General features: G+C 40.9%; 2 protein-coding genes across 5 annotated transcripts in view; both read left to right on the top strand.

Moving 5' to 3' along the window:
• Positions 1 to 21,680, top strand: part of LOC134205851 (uncharacterized) — a 114,483-nt gene that overhangs the window by 37,743 nt on the left and 55,060 nt on the right. The window lies entirely within an intron of this gene.
• Positions 394 to 21,502, top strand: LOC134218746 (pre-mRNA-processing factor 39-like). Its single transcript, XM_062697730.1, is given in 5 exon segments — positions 394 to 449; positions 7,434 to 8,167; positions 8,170 to 8,283; positions 9,018 to 9,214; positions 21,395 to 21,502. Coding segments are annotated over 5 exon segments (1,209 nt in total).

Here is a 21,680-nt window from a genome sequence, read left to right as displayed (position 1 = left end):
TGTGAATGACATTGTGTGTGATCGCTTTGCATAATCGCAGGTGCTAATTGTTTCGCGAAACATATCTACCTGTTTAACAATGCACGGACGGATGATGGGTGAGAAAACAGTGCTGCACCATGATGATGGTGCGCTATTGTTGTGATTGCAACAGAACAATTTGTTTACAATTGAATCAATTGTGTGAGAAACCGCGTGTCGGTCGATCCGTTTCGAGGCGCCAGATTTCAAGTTCAATCATAATTAGCTCGCGCCCGTGGATAAGCATCTCAAGTTCGCTCCCCCAAACTGTGCACAGTTGATAAGCATGTGAGTGCGGGAGATCAAGATCAGCTTGCCGACCGACCGGAGCGAGCTGATGGGTTTGATTGTGAATTATCGCGTTTGCGAATTATGCGGCACCGCCACCGCATACCGAAAGACGGCAACGACGACGGCGTGGAGCACACGTGAATAGCCCAGTGTAGCGTAATGCGTAATTGCAGCAGGGGAATGACGATCGCGCCGATAATCGGTAGGAAGTAGTTAAACGGGTAGATAACGAGTTGTTGTTTTTTGTGTAATTCGGAGAAATGTGTGTTGATTTCCTTTGCAAATGCTTGTGTTTTTTTGTGGTGTATGATAATGTGATATGCTTGCCCAACATCGATCGATTTGCGCCTTGTACAATATTTGAATATTCAAATTGAAAGTTCCGTCTAACTAATTTGATAAATTGAATTAGGTAGTTCCTCTTCCTGAAATAATGATTATTCAATGGACCCGAGCATTACAAAATTAATATTCCACCGTGAGATTTTGCGACTATATCAGTCTAACAATGTCAATGATTAATGTTGTTCTGTCCGACGTTTCGGACTGTATATTTGGCCTTTTTCAAGGGTGAAACTGTTTGTATCCATTGAAAAAGGCCATATATACAGGACGAAGCATCGCGATCGGGCATTTGGCACAAAAAACTATTCGCTTTGCACAAAACTGAATTTTATTCAATTTGGCGACAGAAAAAAACTGGAACAGTACAATATTTTACCAAACAACAAAAAATGCACTTCCACACATGAGTCTCAAGTTGGCCTTGCGAGCAAAGACATGAGATTGCCAATCTGGATCCGGTATTACTGGGTGGCAACTTACAAGTGATATAATTCATATTTATGCAAATAATTACACTGAACGACAAAATCAGAAACAATTCTTGAATTCACGATTCTTATATGTTGCTATTGCAGTTTTCGACCTCTAAAATCGACTGGTGACTGGCGTTAGGTGATTGATTGGGAAAATTCCGAGATCTATTGGTCACAAAATTGGACCTCCTTCGTCGCTTCAACGGCATTGAAGTCATGTTCATGTTTGCATGCATTCAATCATAGAATAGATATTCATATTCAATGAGCATTCATCCACGAGTCTCCACGAGTGTTTTTCAGGCAAAAAAGGGTCTCCCAGGGGGAACGGTATGCACGGTATGAAAATGTTCAGCAGCATGCATATAAGCATAATAGCATATGGAGACGCATGGTACATTTGTGCAATGATTCATCTGGTGACTAAACTTTTTAGCCAAATGTCATCACATCCGTTTGGTTAAATAAACGTTCAAGTGTGCAAGAATTTGTGTGCCAACTTGTAGTAAGGGAAACCTGAACCTAAGTGCATGTTGGGAAGCACGTGTTTTTGGTTAACTTGTTGAATACTACAATTAAGAAAACATGGGAATCATGATTTCAAACAACTGGTACCCGAGCGTCTACTAAGACAGCGGTTCTCAACCTTTTTCTTGAGAGGTACCTCTTCGAACTTGTGCTTTCATTGGGGTGCCCCCTATTTATTTTTCTTTGAAGACTTTTGAAGGCTTCCGATCCTCTTGAAAGGAAGTTTCAACGCCTCTTGAACAAAAAATTCGAGCATCTTTAGAGAAGGCTTTTGAGTATCTTGAAAAGAGGCTTGCGAGCCTCTTGTAGGGAGGCTTCCGAGCCTCTTGTAGGGAGGCTTCCAAGCCTCTTGTAGGGAGGCTTCCGAGCCTCTTGAAAGGAGGCTTCCAAGCCTCTTGAAAGGAGGCTTCGATCTCTGTTGAAAGGAGGCTTCCGATCTCTCTTGAAAGGAGGCTTCCGATCTCTCTTGAAAGGAGGCTTCCGATCTCTCTTGAAAGGAGGCTTCCGATCTCTCTTGAAAGGAGGCTTCTGATCTCTCTTGAAAGGAGGCTTCCGATCTCTCTTGAAAGTAGGCTTCCGATCTCTCTTGAAAGGAGGCTTCCTGATCTCCCTTGAAAGGAGGCTTCCGATCTCCCTTGAAAGGAGGCTTCTGATCTCCCTTGAAAGGAGGCTTCCGATCTCTCTTGAAAGGAGGCTTCCGATCTCTCTTGGAAGGAGGCTTCCAGGCCTCTTGGAAGGAGGCTTCTGAGCCTCTTGAAAGGAGGCTTCCAGGCCTCTTGAAAGGAGGCTTCCAGCCTCTTGAAAGGAGGCTTCTGATCTCTCTTGAAAGGAGGCTTCCGATCTCTCTTGGAAGGAGGCTTCCAGGCCTCTTGAAAGGAGGCTTCCAGCCTCTTGAAAGGAGGCTTCTGAGGCCTCTTGAAAGGAGGCTTCTGAGCCTCTTGAAAGGAGGCTTCCGAGGCCTCTTGAAAGGAGGCTTCCAGGCCTCTTGAAAGGAGGCTTCCGAGCCTCTTGAAAGGAGGCTTCTGAGCCTCTTGAAAGGAGGCTTCCTGAGCCTCTTGAAAGGAGGCTTCCGAGCCTCTTGAAGGAGGCTTCCAGGCCTCTTGAAAGGAGGCTTCCAGGCCTCTTGAAAGGAGGCTTCTGAGCCTCTTGAAAGGAGGCTTCTGAGCCTCTTGAAAGGAGGCTTCTGAGCCTCTTGAAAGGAGGCTTCCTGAGCCTCTTGAAAGGAGGCTTGAGCCTCTTGAAAGGAGGCTTCCTGAGCCTCTTGAAAGGAGGCTTGAGGCCTCTTGAAAGGAGGCTTCCTGAGCCTCTTGAAAGGAGGCTTCTGAGCCTCTTGAAAGGAGGCTTCTGAGCCTCTTGAAGGAGGCTTCCAGGCCTCTTGGAAGGAGGCTTCCAGGCCTCTTGGAAGGAGGCTTCCGAGCCTCTTGGAGGAGGCTTCCTGAGCCTCTTGGAAGGAGGCTTCTGAGCCTCTTGAAAGGAGGCTTCCAGGCCTCTTGAAGGAGGCTTCCGAGCCTCTTGGAAGGAGGCTTCTGAGCCTCTTGGAAGGAGGCTTCCGAGCCTCTTGGAAGGAGGCTTCCAGCCTCTTGGAGGAGGCTTCCAGGCCTCTTGGAAGGAGGCTTCCAGGCCTCTTGGAAGGAGGCTTGAGCCTCTTGGAGGAGGCTTCCAGGCCTCTTGGAAGGAGGCTTCCGAGCCTCTTGGAAGGAGGCTTCTGAGCCTCTTGGAGGAGGCTTCCAGGCCTCTTGAAGGAGGCTTCTGAGCCTCTTGAAGGAGGCTTCCTGAGCCTCTTGGAAAGGAGGCTTCCAGGCCTCTTGGAAGGAGGCTTCCAGGCCTCTTGGAAGGAGGCTTCCGAGGCCTCTTGGAAGGAGGCTCCTGAGCCTCTTGAAAGGAAGCTTCCGAGCCTCTTGGAAGGAGGCTTCCGAGCCTCTTGGAAGGAAGCTTCCGAGCCTCTTGGAAGGAAGCTTCCGAGCCGCGTGGAGGGGGGCTTCCGAGCCTCTTGGAAGGAGGCTTCTGAGCCTCTTGGAGGAGGCTTCCAGGCCTCTTGGAAGGAGGCTTCCGAGCCTCTTGAAGGAGGCTTCCGAGCCTTTTGGAAGGAGGCTTCCGATCTCTCTTGAAAGGAGGCTTGAGCCTCTTGAAAGGAGGCTTCCTGAGCCTCTTGAAAGGAGGCTTCCTGATCTCTCTTGAAAGGAGGCTTCTGATCTCTCTTGAAAGGAGGCTTCCGATCTCTCTTGAAAGGAGGCTTCCGATCTCTCTTGCAAGGAGGGTTCCGATCTCTCTTGAAAGGAGGCTTCCGAGCCTCTTGAAAGGAGGCTTCCGATCTCTCTTGAAAGGAGGCTTCTGATCTCTCTTGAAAGGAGGCTTCCGATCTCTCTTGAAAGGAGGCTTCCGATCTCTCTTGAAAGGAGGCTTCCGATCTCTCTTGAAAGGAGGCTTCCAGGCCTCTTGAAAGGAGGCTTCCGATCTCTCTTGAAAGGAGGCTTCCGATCTCTCTTGAAAGGAGGCTTCGATCTCTCTTGAAAGGAGGCTTCCGATCTCTCTTGAAAGGAGGCTTCGATCTCTCTTGAAAGGAGGCTTCCGATCTCTCTTGAAAGGAGGCTTCCAGAGCCTCTTGGAAGGAGGCTTCTGAGCCTCTTGGAAGGAGGCTTCCGATCTCTCTTGAAAGGAGGCTTCCTGAGCCTCTTGAAAGGAGGCTTCCGATCTCTCTTGAAAGGAGGCTTCTGATCTCTCTTGAAAGGAGGCTTCCGATCTCTCTTGAAAGGAGGCTTCCGATCTCTCTTGAAAGGAGGCTTCCGATCTCTCTTGAAAGGAGGCTTCCGATCTCTCTTGAAAGGAGGCTTCCAGAGCCTCTTGAAAGGAGGCTTCCGATCTCTCTTGAAAGGAGGCTTCTGATCTCTCTTGAAAGGAGGCTTCCGATCTCTCTTGAAAGGAGGCTTCCGATCTCTCTTGAAAGGAGGCTTCTGATCTCTCTTGAAAGGAGGCTTCCGTGCCTCTTGGAAGGAGGCTTCCGAGCCTCTTGGAAGGAGGCTTCCGATCTCCTTCAAAGGGGGCTACCAAGCCTCTTGAAAGAAGGCTTCCGATCTCTCTTGAAAGGAGGCTTCTGATCTCTCTTGAAAGGAGGCTTCCGATCTCTCTTGAAAGGAGGCTTCCGATCTCTCTTGAAAGGAGGCTTCCGATATCTCTTGAAAGGAGGCTTCTGAGCCTCTTGAAAGGAGGCTTCCGAGCCTCTTGAAAGGAGGCTTCCTGATCTCTCTTGAAAGGAGGCTTCCGATCTCTCTTGAAAGGAGGCTTCCGATCTCTCTTGAAAGGAGGCTTCCGATCTCTCTTGAAAGGAGGCTTCCGATCTCTCTTGAAAGGAGGCTTCCGATCTCTCTTGAAAGGAGGCTTCCGATCTCTCTTGAAAGGAGGCTTCCGATCTCCCTTGAAAGGAGGCTTCTGATCTCCCTTGAAAGGAGGCTTCCGATCTTCCTTGAAAGGAGGCTTCCGATCTCGCTTGAAAGGAGGCTTCCGATCTCTCTTGAAAGGAGGCTTCTGAGCTCTCTTGAAAGGGCTTCCAGGCCTCTTGAAAGGAGGCTTCTGAGCCTCTTGAAAGGAGGCTTCCGAGCCTCTTGAAAGGAGGCTTCTGAGCCTCTTGAAAGGAGGCTTCTGAGCCTCTTGAAAGGAGGCTTCCAGGCCTCTTGAAAGGAGGCTTGAGCCTCTTGAAAGGAGGCTTCTGAGCCTCTTGAAAGGAGGCTTCCAGGCCTCTTGAAAGGAGGCTTGAGCCTCTTGAAAGGAGGCTTCCGAGCCTCTTGAAAGGAGGCTTCGAGCCTCTTGAAAGGAGGCTTCTGAGCCTCTTGAAAGGAGGCTTCCGAGCCTCTTGAAAGGAGGCTTCCAGGCCTCTTGAAAGGAGGCTTCCTGAGCCTCTTGAAAGGAGGCTTCCAGGCCTCTTGAAAGGAGGCTTCCGAGCCTCTCGCAAGGAGGCTTCCGAGCCTCTTGAAAGGAGGCTTCCAGGCCTCTTGAAAGGAGGCTTCCATGCCTCTTGAAAGGAGGCTTCCGAGCCTCTTGAAAGGAGGCTTCCGAGCCTCTTGAAAGGAGGCTTCCGAGCCTCTTGAAAGGAGGCTTCCGAGCCTCTTGAAAGCAGGCTTACAAGCTTCTTGCAACAAAGCTCAAATCCCATCATGTTGCCTCAACTGGAGGATTCCGAACCTTCAGATTCTAGATTTTAGTTCGGAAGCATATTATTCAATATTTTGCCAAGATCCGATAGATTACATTAAAGATTTTTAAAATGTGTTCAGTCGACGTTTTGATCTTTTGTCCCACAGCCCTTCATACACTGTACTGCTTGGGGTAGACAGGATTTTTTTTTATTTACTGATTGCCATGCAACAAAACAAAACAATATTTTAGAATAAAAAAATATTCAAACTTTATCAATAAGTTTTTATTGAAATTGTAATACATCCGCCACTACGCATTTTTGTTCGAGGTACCCCTGGGACCAGCGAAGGTACCCCCCTGGGGTACATGTACCCCAGGTTGAGAACCGCTGTACTAAGAGATCCTCAGAATCTTTACATGGTTGTTTTATCTATTTCCTGCAGTTTGAGTTTTCTTATGTTTCCAGGGATGTTAATTTTTCTTTGCAAGATCGGGTGGAGTACGGATATTGTCATCAATATTGTAGAAAATTTTGTTCTACCAATTTCAACGTAAGACAAAATTTCAGAACAGATAATTTGGCTCAACAAGTCATTTCACCGAACAAGTTATTTGGCTCAACAAGTCATTTGACTCAGCAAGTCATTTGGTCGAATAGGTCATTTGGCCGAATAGGTCATTTCGCCGAACAAGTCACTAGGCTCAACAAGTCATTTCACCGAACAAGTTATTTGGCTCAACAAGTCATTTGGCCGAATGGATCAGTAGGTCATTTGACGTCTCACTTCTCACTTCTCAATAATCATTTCTTACTTCTCACTGCAAAAAGTCAGTAATGAGAAGTTAGTTATGATGATTGAGAAGAGAAGCGTCTCCCTTCTTACTTTGCACTTTGCAGGAGTTACAAGTGAGACGTCTCACTTCTCATTTCCCACTCCTCATTTCTCACTTCTCACTGCTAAAAGTGATTAATGAGAAGATATAATGATGAGTGAGAAGAGATGCGTCTCCCTTCTTACTTCGCTCTTCCAACGTTTCACAGTGAAAAGTTATAAGTGAGAAATGACGTGTGAGAAGTGAGACGTCTCATTTCTCATTTCTCACTTTTTACTATGAAAAGTGAGTAGTTTGAAGTGAGACGTCCTACTTCTAATTCCTCTCTCCGTTTCTCACTTCTTAGTTTGAAGTGAGATGTCTCACTACTCACTTTTCAAAGTGAGAAGTGAGAAGTTAGAAATGATTAGTGAGAAGCGAGAAGTGAGACATCTCAATACTCACTTCGCATTGCTCACTTTTCACAGTGAGAAATTCAAAATTAGTATTGTAACGTGATAAAAAAGACGTCCCTTTTTTACTCCTCATTTTTTGCTTCTCACTGTGAAAAGTGAGTAGTACGACGTCTCACTTTTAAGTTCTCTTCACTTACTTTTAACAGTGAGTAGTGAGACGTTTCACTTCTCACCACTAATTTCACCCTTCTTGCTTCTCACTGTGAAAAGTGGAAAGAGCGACGTAAGAGAGACGCCTCGCTTCTCATTCATGACTTCTAACTTCTCATCTCTCACTTTTCGCAGCAAGATGTGAGAAATAATGATTGAGAAGTGAAAAGTCTATTGTTCGGCCAAATGACCTATTCGGCGAAAGGACCTGTTCGAGTGACGAAGAATTTGCCGTCTCCGAGGAAACAGGCCGTAGAAGTACCCATTCTAAGAGGGGAAAGACCCCTCAACCGGTCGCGCCGACGCCGACGCAATCATCTCGGCGAAACAAGAAACAAGTGGAACCGGAAGAAGCCGTGGAAAAGTCTGTTGTTGAAGAGGTTGCAGCTGATTCCGATGAACCGGACACCAAACAAGTCATGGAACAGTTGCAAGATTTGATCGTCCCGGTACTAGACGGTCAGGACAAGACATCCGACGAAAATAGTTCGACCAATCTGTTTGAGAAGTTCCAAGTGGACACGAAATTATCATCCGTTAAAAATGACCCCGCTGTTCCGCCAGGAGAAAGTGTCTTCATTGCCAATTTGGCAGCCGAGGAAAATGCCAACAGTCTACCCTCGGTAGTGGATGAAATTTCCGCCTCCCGGCTCGCTGTCACTTCGCCCGAGGAAGATAATGCTGTACTGATTGGGCCGGAAGTTGTTCATGCGGAACCTGAATCTGCTTTGGTAGATTCAAACGGTGACAACACAGACGAAGTGACCGGTAGTAGCGATAACGCACTGGCCGGGAACGTCGCCAATGGAATCAACGAAGACGACTCCAAGAACACCGACTTGGACGCTGAAGTTATCTCGGAAGATGAACTGCCGCAACCGGTTAAAGATCAGGTTCACGATGCAGAAGAAGTTTCCGATGATGAATTGCTGGGGCCAGACCAGAAGACGAGTTGCCCAAGCCCGTTCTGGAGCTGCCGACTGGAACGGATAACGTTTCGGACGAGGAGTTGGAGTCACTGCTCACTTTTTACAGGCAGAAGAGAAAAATGAGGAGTGAGAAGTGAGACGTCTCACTTCTCACTTTTCATTTCTCACTTCTCACTGTGAAAAGTGAGTAGTGCGAAGTGGGTAGTGAGACGTCTCACTACTCATTTCGCACTTCTCACTTTTTACAGTTAGAAGAGAAAAATGAAGAATGATAGGTGAGAGATCTCTCTTCTCATTACTAATTTCTCACTTTTCAAGTCATTTATTCGGGAAAATGGCCTATTCGGCCAAATGTCCTTTTCGGACAAATGACCCTTTCGGTCTAATGACCCTTTCGGCCAAACGACCCTTTCGGCCAAACGACCCTTTTGGCCAAATGACCCTTTCGGCCAAATGACCCTTTCGGCCAAACGACCCTTTCGGTCAAATGACCCTTTCGGCCAAATGACCCATTCGGCCAAATGACCCTTTCGGCCAAACGACCCTTTCGGCCAAACGACCCTTTCGGCCAAACGACCCTTTCGGCCAAATGACCCTTTCGGCCAAACGACCCTTTCGGTCAAATGACCCTTTCGGCCAAATGACCCATTCGGCCAAATGACCCTTTCGGCCTAATGGTCTGTTCGGTCAAATGGTATATTCGGCCAAACAACTTTCGGTCTAGTGGCATTCGGCCAAATGGCTTTTGGTCGAATGGGTTTCGGCCAAATGACCCTTCCCCCACTATCCGTACTGCTATGGCTAGTGGCGCAAGTACGCCGACTACGAGAAGCGCAAATGCGAGGAGGTCTTCGAACGAGGACTGAAGGCGATCCCTCTGTCGGTGGATCTGTGGATCCACTATCTGGCGCACGTACGGGCCAACAATACGGACGACGAAACGTTGATTCGGTCCCAGTTCGAGCGAGCGCTGGCTGCATGCGGTTTGGAATTCCGTTCGGATAAGGCCAATATCAAGCGGGAAAGCGAAGGCAAACGCATTGACCGCGTTGTGGCGGTATGTCGACACCGACTCTGGACTATGCAAATCACTTTGAGTAAATTCTTTGGAATTATCAATGAAAAAACTTATTTTTTTTAAAAGAAATTGTTGAAAATTTGAACGAGAAATCATTTGAGTTTCCCACCAAAAACTTTTTGAGCTTTCACAAAAAAATAATTGCAATTTTGTAAGAAAGCCTTTGTAATTTTTACGAAAATTTATTCGAATTTTTTACTAGAAATTCACCAAAATTTCAACTGAAAATTATTCACAATTTCCCCCGATAATTATTTGAAAAATTCTTTAGAATGTCCATAGGATTTTTTTAAAATTTCCTCAGTAAATTTCTCCGAATTTGAAGGAGAAATTTAAAAATATCGTTGGAGACCATTCGAAAATTCCATACCTCGGGAAATAATTCTAAATTTTCTCGGAAACTCGAAATTTGACCGGGGACATTTTTTGAGTGTAGAAGGAAATTCTTGATATTTCAACGGATGATTATTCAACGGAATATTGCATAGAATTTTCAAGAAAAGCAATTTCCACGAAAAAACGTATTGGAATGTAGACGAAATTTTCCGAGATTCTGAAAATTCTTCGGTTTTCTGCAAATTTGAACCAGCGTGAAGGTCAGATGCGTGACAAATTTTAAGCAGTGGCGCGCCGATGCAAAAGTGTCAGCGGTGGCACACACCTCTAGGAGGAATCGAGTTCAATAGAACTTAAATAAATTGACTTTGAGATTTGGTTTCAGGAGCTGTGGACAGAGGATTAAATTTGATTTAGTTTTAAATTGATTTTTGTTTTGTTTGATTTTGTTATGATTGAAATTTGAATTTTATTCAAATGTTTACATACTGAAATGAATTTGAATACCTAGCGTAATTGCTTAAAAGGTGGTTGGTTTCCATATTTTGCCAGTCACATATGATATTTTGTAAAATTTGGAAAATCTACGTAGACTTCAAGGGGGGGGGGGGTCGGAAAAGTCTACGAAAGTCTACTAGGGGGGAGGGGGTTTGAAAATGTGAAATTTCGGTCTACGTGGTTTGTGGATAGTCCCTGAGCCGCACTTTGCTGACTAGTTGTGCCAGCTTACCTTGATGAGCTTCCATGTTCCGATCCGTTTCTTTTGTGTCATGTTAAAAGTCGTTGCAGTTGAATCTGTTCACGATCTTTCTCTGTTTCGTGCATGTTGGCCTAAGATCGCTATCTGCCGTGATGGGGCTGCCATCTTATTTGTAGCTCCCGAGGAAAAGCATTTCATATTCAATCGCTGTTTGAGTCGCACCTCCTTGATGAACAGATGGTCGCAAATCTCTTGCCTCGCCGGCGAAGTCCGTCCTGTCAGGTCTGCTAGATTCCCATCCCACACTAAGCTTAAAGCAGCACAAGGTCGCTTTAGTTGGGCTTGCTTGCGAACTCATACAGCTTTTTATAGAAGTTTAATAGATCCCACTGTCAGACATCATGCCCATGTCCATATTCTAGGCAGGCCAAATACTTAAGTCACAATAAAAACCTTTCTCACTTAATAAGGTCATATTTCAATTCATATTCCTATGTCAAGTCCACCACCAATCCACTCTCCCGGAGTTGTCATTACAACGCAAATAAAGTGCCGGGGCCAAATCTCGAACAATAAAGATTACGCATCCTCGCCTTTGATGGCGCTCGTCATCGTTTATCATTTCAATTTCGACAACAACGCGTCGCGTCGAGCCCTACCGCCGCATTACCATAGAGAATCTTTCATAAGTGCAGCGACCTCTAAATCAAATGTCAACGACCCTCTCTCTCTGTCTCTATCTGTGTTCGGTGCGTCAACGTGCCACCCGGAGGATGCTAACAAGCATCAGCGCTGGCTCGCTACCGGTCGGTCGGCGCGGCGGTGTGGTGCGAATGATATAACCCAAATAAATGCGGCGCGCAACCTTGACTGCAATCTACGAAGCAGTGCGTGTGAGCAGTCTCGCGCAGGTTTGTCACTCAATTCACACTCTAGCCATCAATGAGGGATGAATCGTTTGGATTAGATTTTCGTATACTCTGGACACATCGATGCCAAGCATATAAGGAATTAGCTATCAGAAGAAAAAAATTTGAGTCGTTAATTGTGAGGGCCACGACCATACAAATTTTATGATATTCTAAATTATTATCTCATATGATCAAATAATCGAGATTTAATATCGATCTCAATATTGAAGGACTATAAGAAAAACACATTTATGCTCAATACCATTGAAATTCAATCATCAATTTTAATAAAACTCCTTTTTCGACTAAAACTTGGCGCATTTCGATCGATATAAAAGCAATGCTCACACATTCTACGAAAATTTTCCTATAATCAGTATGTATAATGAATTTGATTTTAATAACTCATACGAAACATATGACTAACTACGATCTAATCGTTGTAGGAAAAATAATGTTTTATTCGAGCCTTTCTAGTAGGTCCACCAGAACTGCAGTGGCTTGTTTGATCTAGAGGAGGACAACCTCTCAAGACCTTTATCGTTTTCGCTATTAAGAACACACATACACATGTACGGGGCAGATATTGCCACCGCAACCGCCAGTCACCTTTCCAGTATATGTGCTTCAGTTACTAAGCTTAGAAAAACCAGTTGCCTGCCTGGCAAGTAACTCTCCTAACATCTAAAAAAGCGGAAAAATCGTCTCACCTCACTCGCACCGCACCTCGCACACTTTCCTATTTCCAAGCAACATGCAACACATGCCACCACGCAAACCTCACTAGCCTCGAATTCAGCATCATCAACACCAGCAAAAACATGATTGCCACTTTTGCCTTCAGATCATATTATTTAACGATTGGTGTTTATGGCCACTAAAACAACCCGAACCTTACTGCCGTGAAAATATCGTGCGATCGAGTGGTCTTTTTTGGCATTGTCGGAATTCACTTTTTTTTTATCAAAGATGATTTTTCCGAATTGGGAAGAACTATGCCATCACTTCCCATACAGTGCAGTGTTTTCCTTCTTGATTTCACAAAAGGGCCCCGAAAGTCTAGGAGATGGGGCTATACTTCGAGTTATGCGTATTTTATCGTCAACTGTAAAGCGGTTTTCCATTTGTTTCACACTCGACAGAAGACATTAGACTAATGAAGACATCCTATGATATTAAAAAAAAACAAATATTATACACTTCGTTTAAAAATGTTTGCAAATTTGTATTGGAAATCCCCTTACTAGCCAACCAGGGATAGACCTCAACGATATCCTCTCACACGTTAGCTTGGTTCATAAGAAAAAATGAGCGACATTAAATCATTTGGAGCAGAAAAAAAAACCAATAGGCCAACCTTTATTTATAGTCGGAAAGACTAGATCGAAAATCACACCGCAACAAGGCAGCGCTGATTGTTGGTTGCCGGAGCAGTCAGTGTTGAATGTGGCGCATGCCACCAGCAGACAGACAGACGGTCGGTTATTAAATGTGAATGTGCAAAAAAAACCGATTCTCCTTGAATGTGTGGCAGCAAGTTGTTTTGTGGAGTCCACGAGCCGCATTTTTTTCTGTTTGGTGCACCGTTTGAGAGCAGATGGAAAATATTTCAATTAATGCATGAGTGTTCAGATACAGACTGTTGATTCGATTTTTGAAATTCAACCGAAGAATGTCACTTTTTGTTGGAAAGTGTATTTCATTAAAGTGCCGGGAAGCAATATCGGTAATGTCTTTGGATTAGAAATATTTTCCTTTGTAAATACAAGTGACCCAGTCCTATGAATTTATCAAAAAATAAGTTTTTCATCCTTCGTTCTATCATTCTATCTGTTTATTACCAGTTACAGATACTTTTTTTTCTGCCAGTATAAATCTATCGTGCACTCTATCATTTGCAATTAACTATTGAGAGAACGACTGCATATTTTTATTTCGATTTTAAGAACGGCTTAGATGGTGTTTTCATCAGAGGAATAATACTGTCTTTGTTCCTAGTCTATAGTTTAGTCTAAAACTCTAAAGAAGGTTGACTAAGCAATAGACTAGGAACAAACGTGTCGGAACGACGGATGATTTTTCGAACAAACGTGTCGAAATGTTGAATACCTTTTGTTTCAATCCTTCAAGACTGCCTAGACGTTCTTTAAATCGGAAGTTTATTTGTCATATTTCTTTTGCCTATCTCGTACAGTAGGTGTACGTAAAGACCATTGTGTCACTACATTAGCAAAGTTTTGCTAGAAAGCTCAGAGACTTATATCCACCCTGAGTGAAAACACTCTTTTCCGTGGTTGGAACGGTATTAGGCCGTTTGACTGAATGTCGTTTGGTTAATGCCTTTTGGACGTATGGCCGAATACCACAAAAATAATTATTTAAGAGAAATTTCTGTCTGAATGATTCATAAACTCTTCATTCGCACCTTCTTCACCTATGACCATTCCTCTTTTCCATATTTACATATTTCTTTATTATTTTTTTTTTCTAATTTCATTTATGTTCTCCTATTTTCATGTCTTCTTTCGTCTTACCAATTTTTTTACATAGCTTTTAAATAATATTCGTCTGTGTTTTTTCTTTCTTCTCTCTTGTTTGTCCTTTTGTTCTCTCTTGCTTGTTCTTTTGCCGTGTAATGCTTACTTTCTTCTCTTCTTAATCCTTTTTCTTCTTTTTGGCATTACATCTCCTGCTGGGACATTTCCACCTCGCTGCTTAAAGTTCATTCAGCACTTCCACAGTTATTAACTGCGAGCTTTCTAAGCCAAGTTACCATTTTTGCTTTCTTATATCTTGAGGTCACGCTAACACGACCATTATTTTATGCTCAGGGCACTGAAGAAAATTGTCAAGAGAATCGAACCCAGTCACTTTCGGCACGGTCTTGAGATTGACCCAATTTGACGAATTGACGTGATACCTGTGTGTGCGCAGTCTCGCCTGTTTTTTAAGCACCTACCTTCAACCGATTTGCTCGCAACAAGTTGAATTCGACGGTGCGTCATGTCCCATTGTTTACTATTTAAAGTTAGTCAGATCGTACTGTGGGCTGAGAAGCTAAAACCAAAAAAAAAAAATTTTACCCCAAAAACTCGTCTTTTGTAGTAACTTAACTTACTCACTTATTTGCTCGCAAAAAAATGCATTACACGAGGAATCCTCTCTCATTGTTTCCTAACGAAAAATTACTCACATAATATGGCCAAAAAGTATTTTTTTTTTTTAATGTTTGAGTTATTCTTTATAATGCAGGAGAAAGGCTACCGCTAGGTAGATAAATAAGAGATCATTCTCCTAATTTTTATTTTTCAGTTATCTATTTTTTGTCTTTCCCTTCCGCCTTATTCTAATTTCCTAGTTCCTTCGTCTTTTTTCCCTTCTTATTCTATTTCTTTCTTTCTTGCTTGTTCTCCCTTCATTTTTCATTTTTGCCTTTCTCGTATACTAAGTATACGTAAAGGCTATATAATCGCTCTAAAAACAAACTTTTTATAGAAGGCCTGGAGACCCATTGTATTATATACTGTTCGACTCTGTTCGACGAATTGAGGTGATGTCTGTGTGTATGTGTGTGTATGTCTGTTCGCACCCAACCTAAAAAATGTGACAAAAGTGTCACTCATTTTTCAGGCACTTATCCTTAACCGTTTTTCTTGCAACAAATTGCATTCGACGCAGAATCCTGTTTTATTGTTCCCTATTGAAAATTGGTATCAGAAGTTATGGCCAAAATACAAGTTTTTACAAAAAAAAATTAATTAGAAAATTTGTCACTCATTTTTTGGGCACTTACCTTTAACGGATTTCCTCGCAACAAGTTGCATTCGACACAGAATCCTGTCCCTTTCTGTTGAAAATTGGCAATATTGGACCATGGGCTCTGAAGTTATGATCAAAAAACTATTTTTATAACACACGAGAAAGGCTCCATCACCGCTAGGTGGATTGATCTGGGTTTTTCTTTCTCCCTTTCTTCTTTCTATTATTTTATCCATTGATTTTAGTTTTTTTCATTCTTATTTTTATTTCTTCTTCCACAATTTTATTTTCTTTCATCTCATTTCTTCTTTTATCCTCTCTTTTCTCTCTATTCTTTCTTATTTATTCGGTTTTATCCTGTGTTGTTTATTTGTACTTTCTTTTTTTCTGCTGTCTTTTATGTTCCTTTTTTCTTCTTCTTTGAGCATTTTCCTGTCCTTTTGTCTTGTTTTGTTCTTTCCTTTAATTTTCTACTTTTTTCATTCTCCTCATTTTTATTTTTCAGTTTTCTATTTTTTGTCTTTCCCTTCCGCCTTCTTCTAATTTGCTAGTTCCTTCGTCTTTTCTCCCTTCTTATTCTATTTCTTTTTTCTTCCTTTTCCTTCTCTCTTCGCGTTTTTGCTTGTTCTCCTTTCATTTTTCCTTTTTTCTTTCTCCCTTTCTTCTTTCTATTATTTTTCCTTGGATTTTCGTTTTATTTCATGCTTATTTTTATTTTTCCTTCACAATTTTTTTATGTCATTTCTTCTTTTATCCTCTCTTTTCTCTCTATTCTTTCTTATTTCTTCCGGTTTATCTCTTGTTTATTCGTACTTTCTTTTTCTCTTCTGTCTTTTATGTTCCTTTTTTCTTCTTCTTTGAGCATTTTCCGGTTTCCTTTAATTTTCTACTTCTTTCTCCTTTTTACAATGCACGAAAAATGAACTATTGCTGCTAGGCAGGTGATTTTTTTCCTTCATCTCATTTCTCCTTTTCTGTTTCCAATATTTTTCTTCCTTCTTCTCATTTTTTTTCCTTTCTAATTTGATTCTTCTTCTGTTTTCTTCTTTCTCAACGTTTTTTTTTTTTAATTTTTTGTTTGGTTTTTTAACTTTTTTCATTGTTATTTTTATTTCTACTTCTTCCATTTTTCTCTTCCACTTCATTTCATTTTCCGTTTTTCTCTTTCTTATTTTTTCGGTTTTCTTTCTTGCTTTTTTTTTGTCTGATATGATCTTCCTTCTTTCTTCTTTGTGTATTATCCTTTCTTCTGTCTTGTTTCTGCTTTCCTTATTTTCCCCTTCTTTCTTATATATATTTTGTAGTTTTTTGTCATCTCTCTTATTCTTTTTTTCTGATTTGCTCTATCTCAATTCCTCTACGATTATCCTGATTTCAAATCTCTTCTTTCTTTGTCACTTTCTTTATTTATTCTTTTTATTCTTTTTTTTCTGTTTTCGTCTTTCTTCTGTCTTCGTACTTCTAAAATTTTTTTCTTTATTCTTCCTTCTCGATGGATCGTCATTCTGTTTTCTTTCTGTTTTGTAATTTTCTTATTCTTCTTCCTTTTTATTCTGCCTTTTGCTATTTTCTTCTCTTTTTTTCCTTCTTCTTTCCTCTTTCTTCTTCTTTCTCTTTCTTCTTCCTTCTTCATGCTTCCTGCTTTTTTATTTCTTTCTTATTCTTTCTGATTTTTTTTCTACTTTCTATTTTCAATTTTTGTTTCGTCTTTCTTTTTTTATATTTCCTCTTTCATCTTACGTATTTTTCTATTCCCTTTCCTATTTTGTATTACTGTTTTCTCTATTTCCCTTTTCTTTTTTGTGCTCTCTTCTTCCTTCTTTCTTCTTTCCTCTTCTCTCACCTTCTTTATTTTCCTTTTTTTCTATTCCTCTTTCTGATTTCTGCCTTTTTATTTCTTCCTTCTTTTTTTTCTTTTCTTTTCCTTTTTTCTTTCTACTTTCTCTTTAATGATTACTTTTTTTCCTTATTTTTCTGTTTTCTTCCTTCTTCTGGCTTCTTTTCCTTTCTTCTACATACTTTGGAATAGATCGTCATCATTTTTTCTAACTTCATTATTTTTTTCCCTATCTCTTCCTTCTTCTTTCTCCTTTTTTCTCTTTCTTTTTTCTTCTGTTCTCACAATTCTTACATCTGCTTTATTCTTCCTTCTGTGTTGATAGATCGTCATTCTGTTTTCTTTCTCTTTTGTGATTTCTCAATGCTTCTTTTTTTTTCTTTCCCCTTGCTTCTTTCTTTTTTCCTCTTTCTTCTTCCTTATTTTTTTTCGTTTTCCGTTCTTTTTTCTGCTTTCTGCTTTTTCTTTCTTATTTCTAATTTTTGCTTTCTATTTTCTATTTTTTTCTTCTTTCATTTTTTACCTTTCCTCTTTCTTCTTACTTCTATTTTCTCATTTTTTTTCTTCTTTTATGATTTCTTTTTTTCTGCTTTCAGCATGCTTCTTCCTTCTTTCTGCTTTATTCTTTCACCTCTTTTCGTTTTCTTTCCTCTTTATTTTTCTTTCTGCTTCCTGTTTTTTCTTTCTCCCTTCTTCTTTTCTCTTTTTTTTCTTTCTTCCCTCCTCTTTTTTCTTTCTTCTCTTTTCTCTTTCTGTTTCCTTTCTTCTTTATTTTTCTTTATTCTTTCTGCTTTTTTCTCTGTTCTTTCCTCTTTCTTGTTTCTTCTTTGTTTTAACTTCTTTTTCTGTCTTCGTCATACTTCGTTAATAAATCGTCATCCAGTTATTTTTCCAAATTAATTTTTTCTATCTCTTCTTTCCTCTGTCTTCTTTCTCGTTACTTCTTTATTCCTCTTTCTTTGTTGATAGATCATCATACTGTTTTCTTCCTGCTCTGTAAATTAGATTTTGTTTCCTTTCTTCTTGTTTCTTTCTTCTTTTTTCTTTTCTCTTTTTTCTTTTTCGTGTTTTCTTTTTTCTTCTTTCTTTTTAAATATTTTTTTCTCTTACTACATACTTTTTTTGCTCTCTATTTTAATTCTTCTTATGTAATACTTTATATTCTTTCATTTCTCTGTTTTTGTTTTCTGTTTCGTCTTTTTTCCTTCTTCTTTCTTCTCTCACTTTTTAATTTTTTTCTCCTTTACTTTTTTTGATTTTATCTTTCTGCTTCTTTCTTCTTCCTTTTTTCTTTCTTTCTTTTTTCTTTCTTCGTCTTTCTATTTATCTTGTTGCCTTTACATTCTACTTCTAATTCCTGCTTTCTTATTTTCTCTTTCTTTTGTCTCTTTCTGCAGAATTCTTTGTTCCTTCGTCTTTTTTCTTTAACTTTTCTTACTTTTTTCTCTTATTTTTTCTTTCCTCCTTTCTCTTTCTTCTGTTTTCTATCTTCTTCCTTTCTTGAGAAGAAATGTTTTCAACATACACTTCTTCTTCCTCTTTTTGGCATTACATCCCCACACTGGAACAGAGCCGCCTCGCAGCTTAGTGTTCATTAAGCACTTCCACAGTTATTAACTGCGAGGCAGGGCTGGCAATAGTCATTCTCGTCGTATGAAGAAAGCGAAAAAAATTTAGTCTTCATCATAACCTTGCACGACGCAACACCTATTAGTTTTCTTCGCGCCGCATGCGTACCACGAAAATAGTCGCGCAGTAAAAAGTTATGACGATTTTCGTCGTCACTTCTTCACACAATTGATTGCACGTCATTATAGACGGACTGGTTAAAAACATAATAGCGTCTCAAATAAACAAATAGTAGGAAATTTGGTAACATACATGAATCGATAACATTCATAACGCTTTCATACGTTGCTTCAAATTTATTATTACAAAGAATTAGTAAAAATCTTCGCATGGCAGCTACCGTTTGAAGAATAACTGTATGAAGTATTCGTTCTTCGATGTCGTCAGGAAGATTTGGTTACACGACGAAAGCTAACGTCGTGCGCGTCATTGACGATGTGTAGAGTAGCAATGAAGACAATGCAACTCGTCGCTACTGTGGCATTTCGTGCTATGACGATGACGATTGTCAGCCCTGCTGCGAGGTTTCTAAGCCAAGTTACCATTTTTGCATTCGTATATCATGAGGCTAACACGATGATACTTTTATGCCCAGGGAAGTCGAGACAACTTCCAAACCGAAAATTGTCTAGACCGGCACCGGGAATCGAACCCAGCCCCCTTAGCATGGTCTTGCTTTGTAGCCGCGCATCTTACCGCACGGCTAAGGAGGGCCCCTCATACATTACTAAGAGTGTAAACACTTTCAATGTTTATGCATAACTTTAACGTTAATCAATTCTATTTTTATTTGAAAGAAAATCAAAAGCTTTTCAAAACGTTTATAAAAATGAATTTTAGTAAAAACTTCTACTCAGTTTAAATTTAGTAAAACGAGTATGTTATTTACCCAACTTTTCGACACGGGGATTGTGTCTTCCTCAGGGGGAAAATATTGTCGTTTTTTGTCTATTGTTTGGTCTAACTTTAACTGTCACGACCAAACAATAGACAAAAAACGACAATATTTTCCCCCTGAGGAAGACACAATCCCCGTGTCGAAACGTTGGGTAAATAACATACTCGTTTTACTAAATTTAGACTGAGTAGCCGTTTTTACTAAAATACAAAAGAAACAGTCGTCACACAAACAGTATAAAAATGAATTCCTTTCTTTCTTTTTTGACCCTTATGGCCTCGGAAATTGCTAAACCAGTCAGAGTGCACAATTTGTATGCATAAGTTTTTAGGGCCGAATGGTTCAAGACCCCTCTCCAATCATGCAAATGGAACCAAATTTGAGATGTGAAGGTTTTTGAAGGCAGAAACTGAAGGCAGAAGGCATAACACGAGAACTCAGAATACTTCATCATCTCTTTTTCTGAAAAGTCAAATCAAATCAAATCGCAGAACAAACGTCAAAGCTGAAATTGTGAACACAGAACAAAATTATGCTTACTTATTAATTTTGAGCCAGACGAAGTTATTTGTTTTTTTTGGTAGAGGAAGATACCATACTCTTCTCATATGTGCCGTGGCCAGCCTGATGCTCTGAATCTTCTAACAAATATTTATTTTATCCTACTTGAAGCGTTGTACGAAGCTCTCCGGCATTTTCTATCCTTAAATTAATTAATAAAATTTTGCGGTAAGAAAACCCAAATTTCAAATATGCTTTCGGATTTGACTATTATACGAGCGATAAAACATAATATGGCCTATTAGAGTTAGAACCATCTTAGAACATGCTCGAAAACAAATTTGTGTGTTTCTTTTTCTTCCGTTAAACACAGAATTGTCGTTTTAGTTCGACAATTTGAAATGAACGTTTCGATTATAATTTGGATACACTAATTAGATAAAAAAAAAACTTACAGATTTGATTTGAAAATCGACGACTGTGATGACTAAAATACAGGGAGGATGGTTTCCCATTCCTAGCTATCAAATGTGTTGCTGTATAAATGTGCATGTTTTTGATTATTGATTTTCATTTTACGCCATTGACACTTGTAATCGATTAACTTGACTTGGTTTACACGTTTGGTAAATTTTGACAGGGAGTATGTTTTTGAGTATTTGCCATAAAATCGGTTGACCAACAAACGCTCCTGAGTTCAGTTCAAGTCTCAAACAATGTGACCAAATTCGTACAGTAAGTCGAAGATTTCATCAATTTCAAGGTCTATCTTAACTTCCACTGCTTTTCAAATAACTTCTGACTTCCCTTCAATTTTTGTAGATTTCTTTGTGCAATAAACATTCAACTACCTTTATCTGTCTGCAATGCAAATTTAAGTCGAAGAACTTTTGCTCCAAAAAGCTTCAGATGCGAGCTGCGAACAACAATAATGCAACAAAATGCAATAATGCATTTCTGACGTGGGGTTCTGAGTCTCGTTACCGTGGACCGGTAAAATGGCTCATGGTCAAGGAACCGAAAGCGTGACGAATCTCTGATAATTCGATTGCCGAACGTCACTCGTAAAACCGATCGTCCGACATTGGTCCTTTCACTGACGCAGGTTGTAAATTATATGGCAGTTGTCCTTATTTTTTCTCATGGAACTTGTTGCTTGGTCAGGCAGTTGAGCAGAGCATACATAAAAGAAGCCATCTCATGCTATTTATTTGCTGTAAAGTGAGTACCAGTTTTTAAACGTTGCAATCATATGCCTTATTGCCTTATAATTATCGGAGTTCTTATGAGAAGCGTGAAATAAAATTCGCTCTCTTTCGCTTCGATCACTGAACTTTTTCCAAATTTGAATGATTTCAACAACATACTTGTTAGCTCGATTAAGATGTCTACCAAATTTCGAATCACGTTTTTTCTCCAGATAAAAATCTCTACTGAAATCGAACCATGCTTCAAATTTCCCCATAGACCACAATCTGCTTAATCCACAAAGCACCACACCACCGTATTGTGGTCGTGGTGGTTGGTTTCTCAAATCGTTCCAAGGTCGCCTCGTTGTGATATAGTCGAAAATTTTCTGCTTGTTAAGTCCGATATTCACCACGATACCGCCGATGACAAAGACAACCAACCGCCGCTCGCCCGGCTAGGCCAGGATTACCCAACTACTACTGCTAGACGGCTAGGAGCGGCATGATCTACCGAAGCGTGCTCTCGCGGGCTGCGGGCGGCGCTTTGAAATCACTACCCGTCGGAGATCAACCAACAGTAGTTGCACAGTAACAACGACAGCAGCGATCTGCTGCTGTTGCTGCTGCTTCTGTGGCTGCCGTTTGGATCGATTTCATAATTTCAGCTGCAATGGAGGAAACACC

This window comes from Armigeres subalbatus, chromosome 1, assembly GCF_024139115.2.
Source record: "Armigeres subalbatus isolate Guangzhou_Male chromosome 1, GZ_Asu_2, whole genome shotgun sequence".
NCBI lineage: Eukaryota > Metazoa > Arthropoda > Insecta > Diptera > Culicidae > Armigeres > Armigeres subalbatus.
The sequence above is the reverse complement of the archived record's forward strand: the minus strand, read 5'-3'. Positions and strand labels throughout refer to the sequence as shown.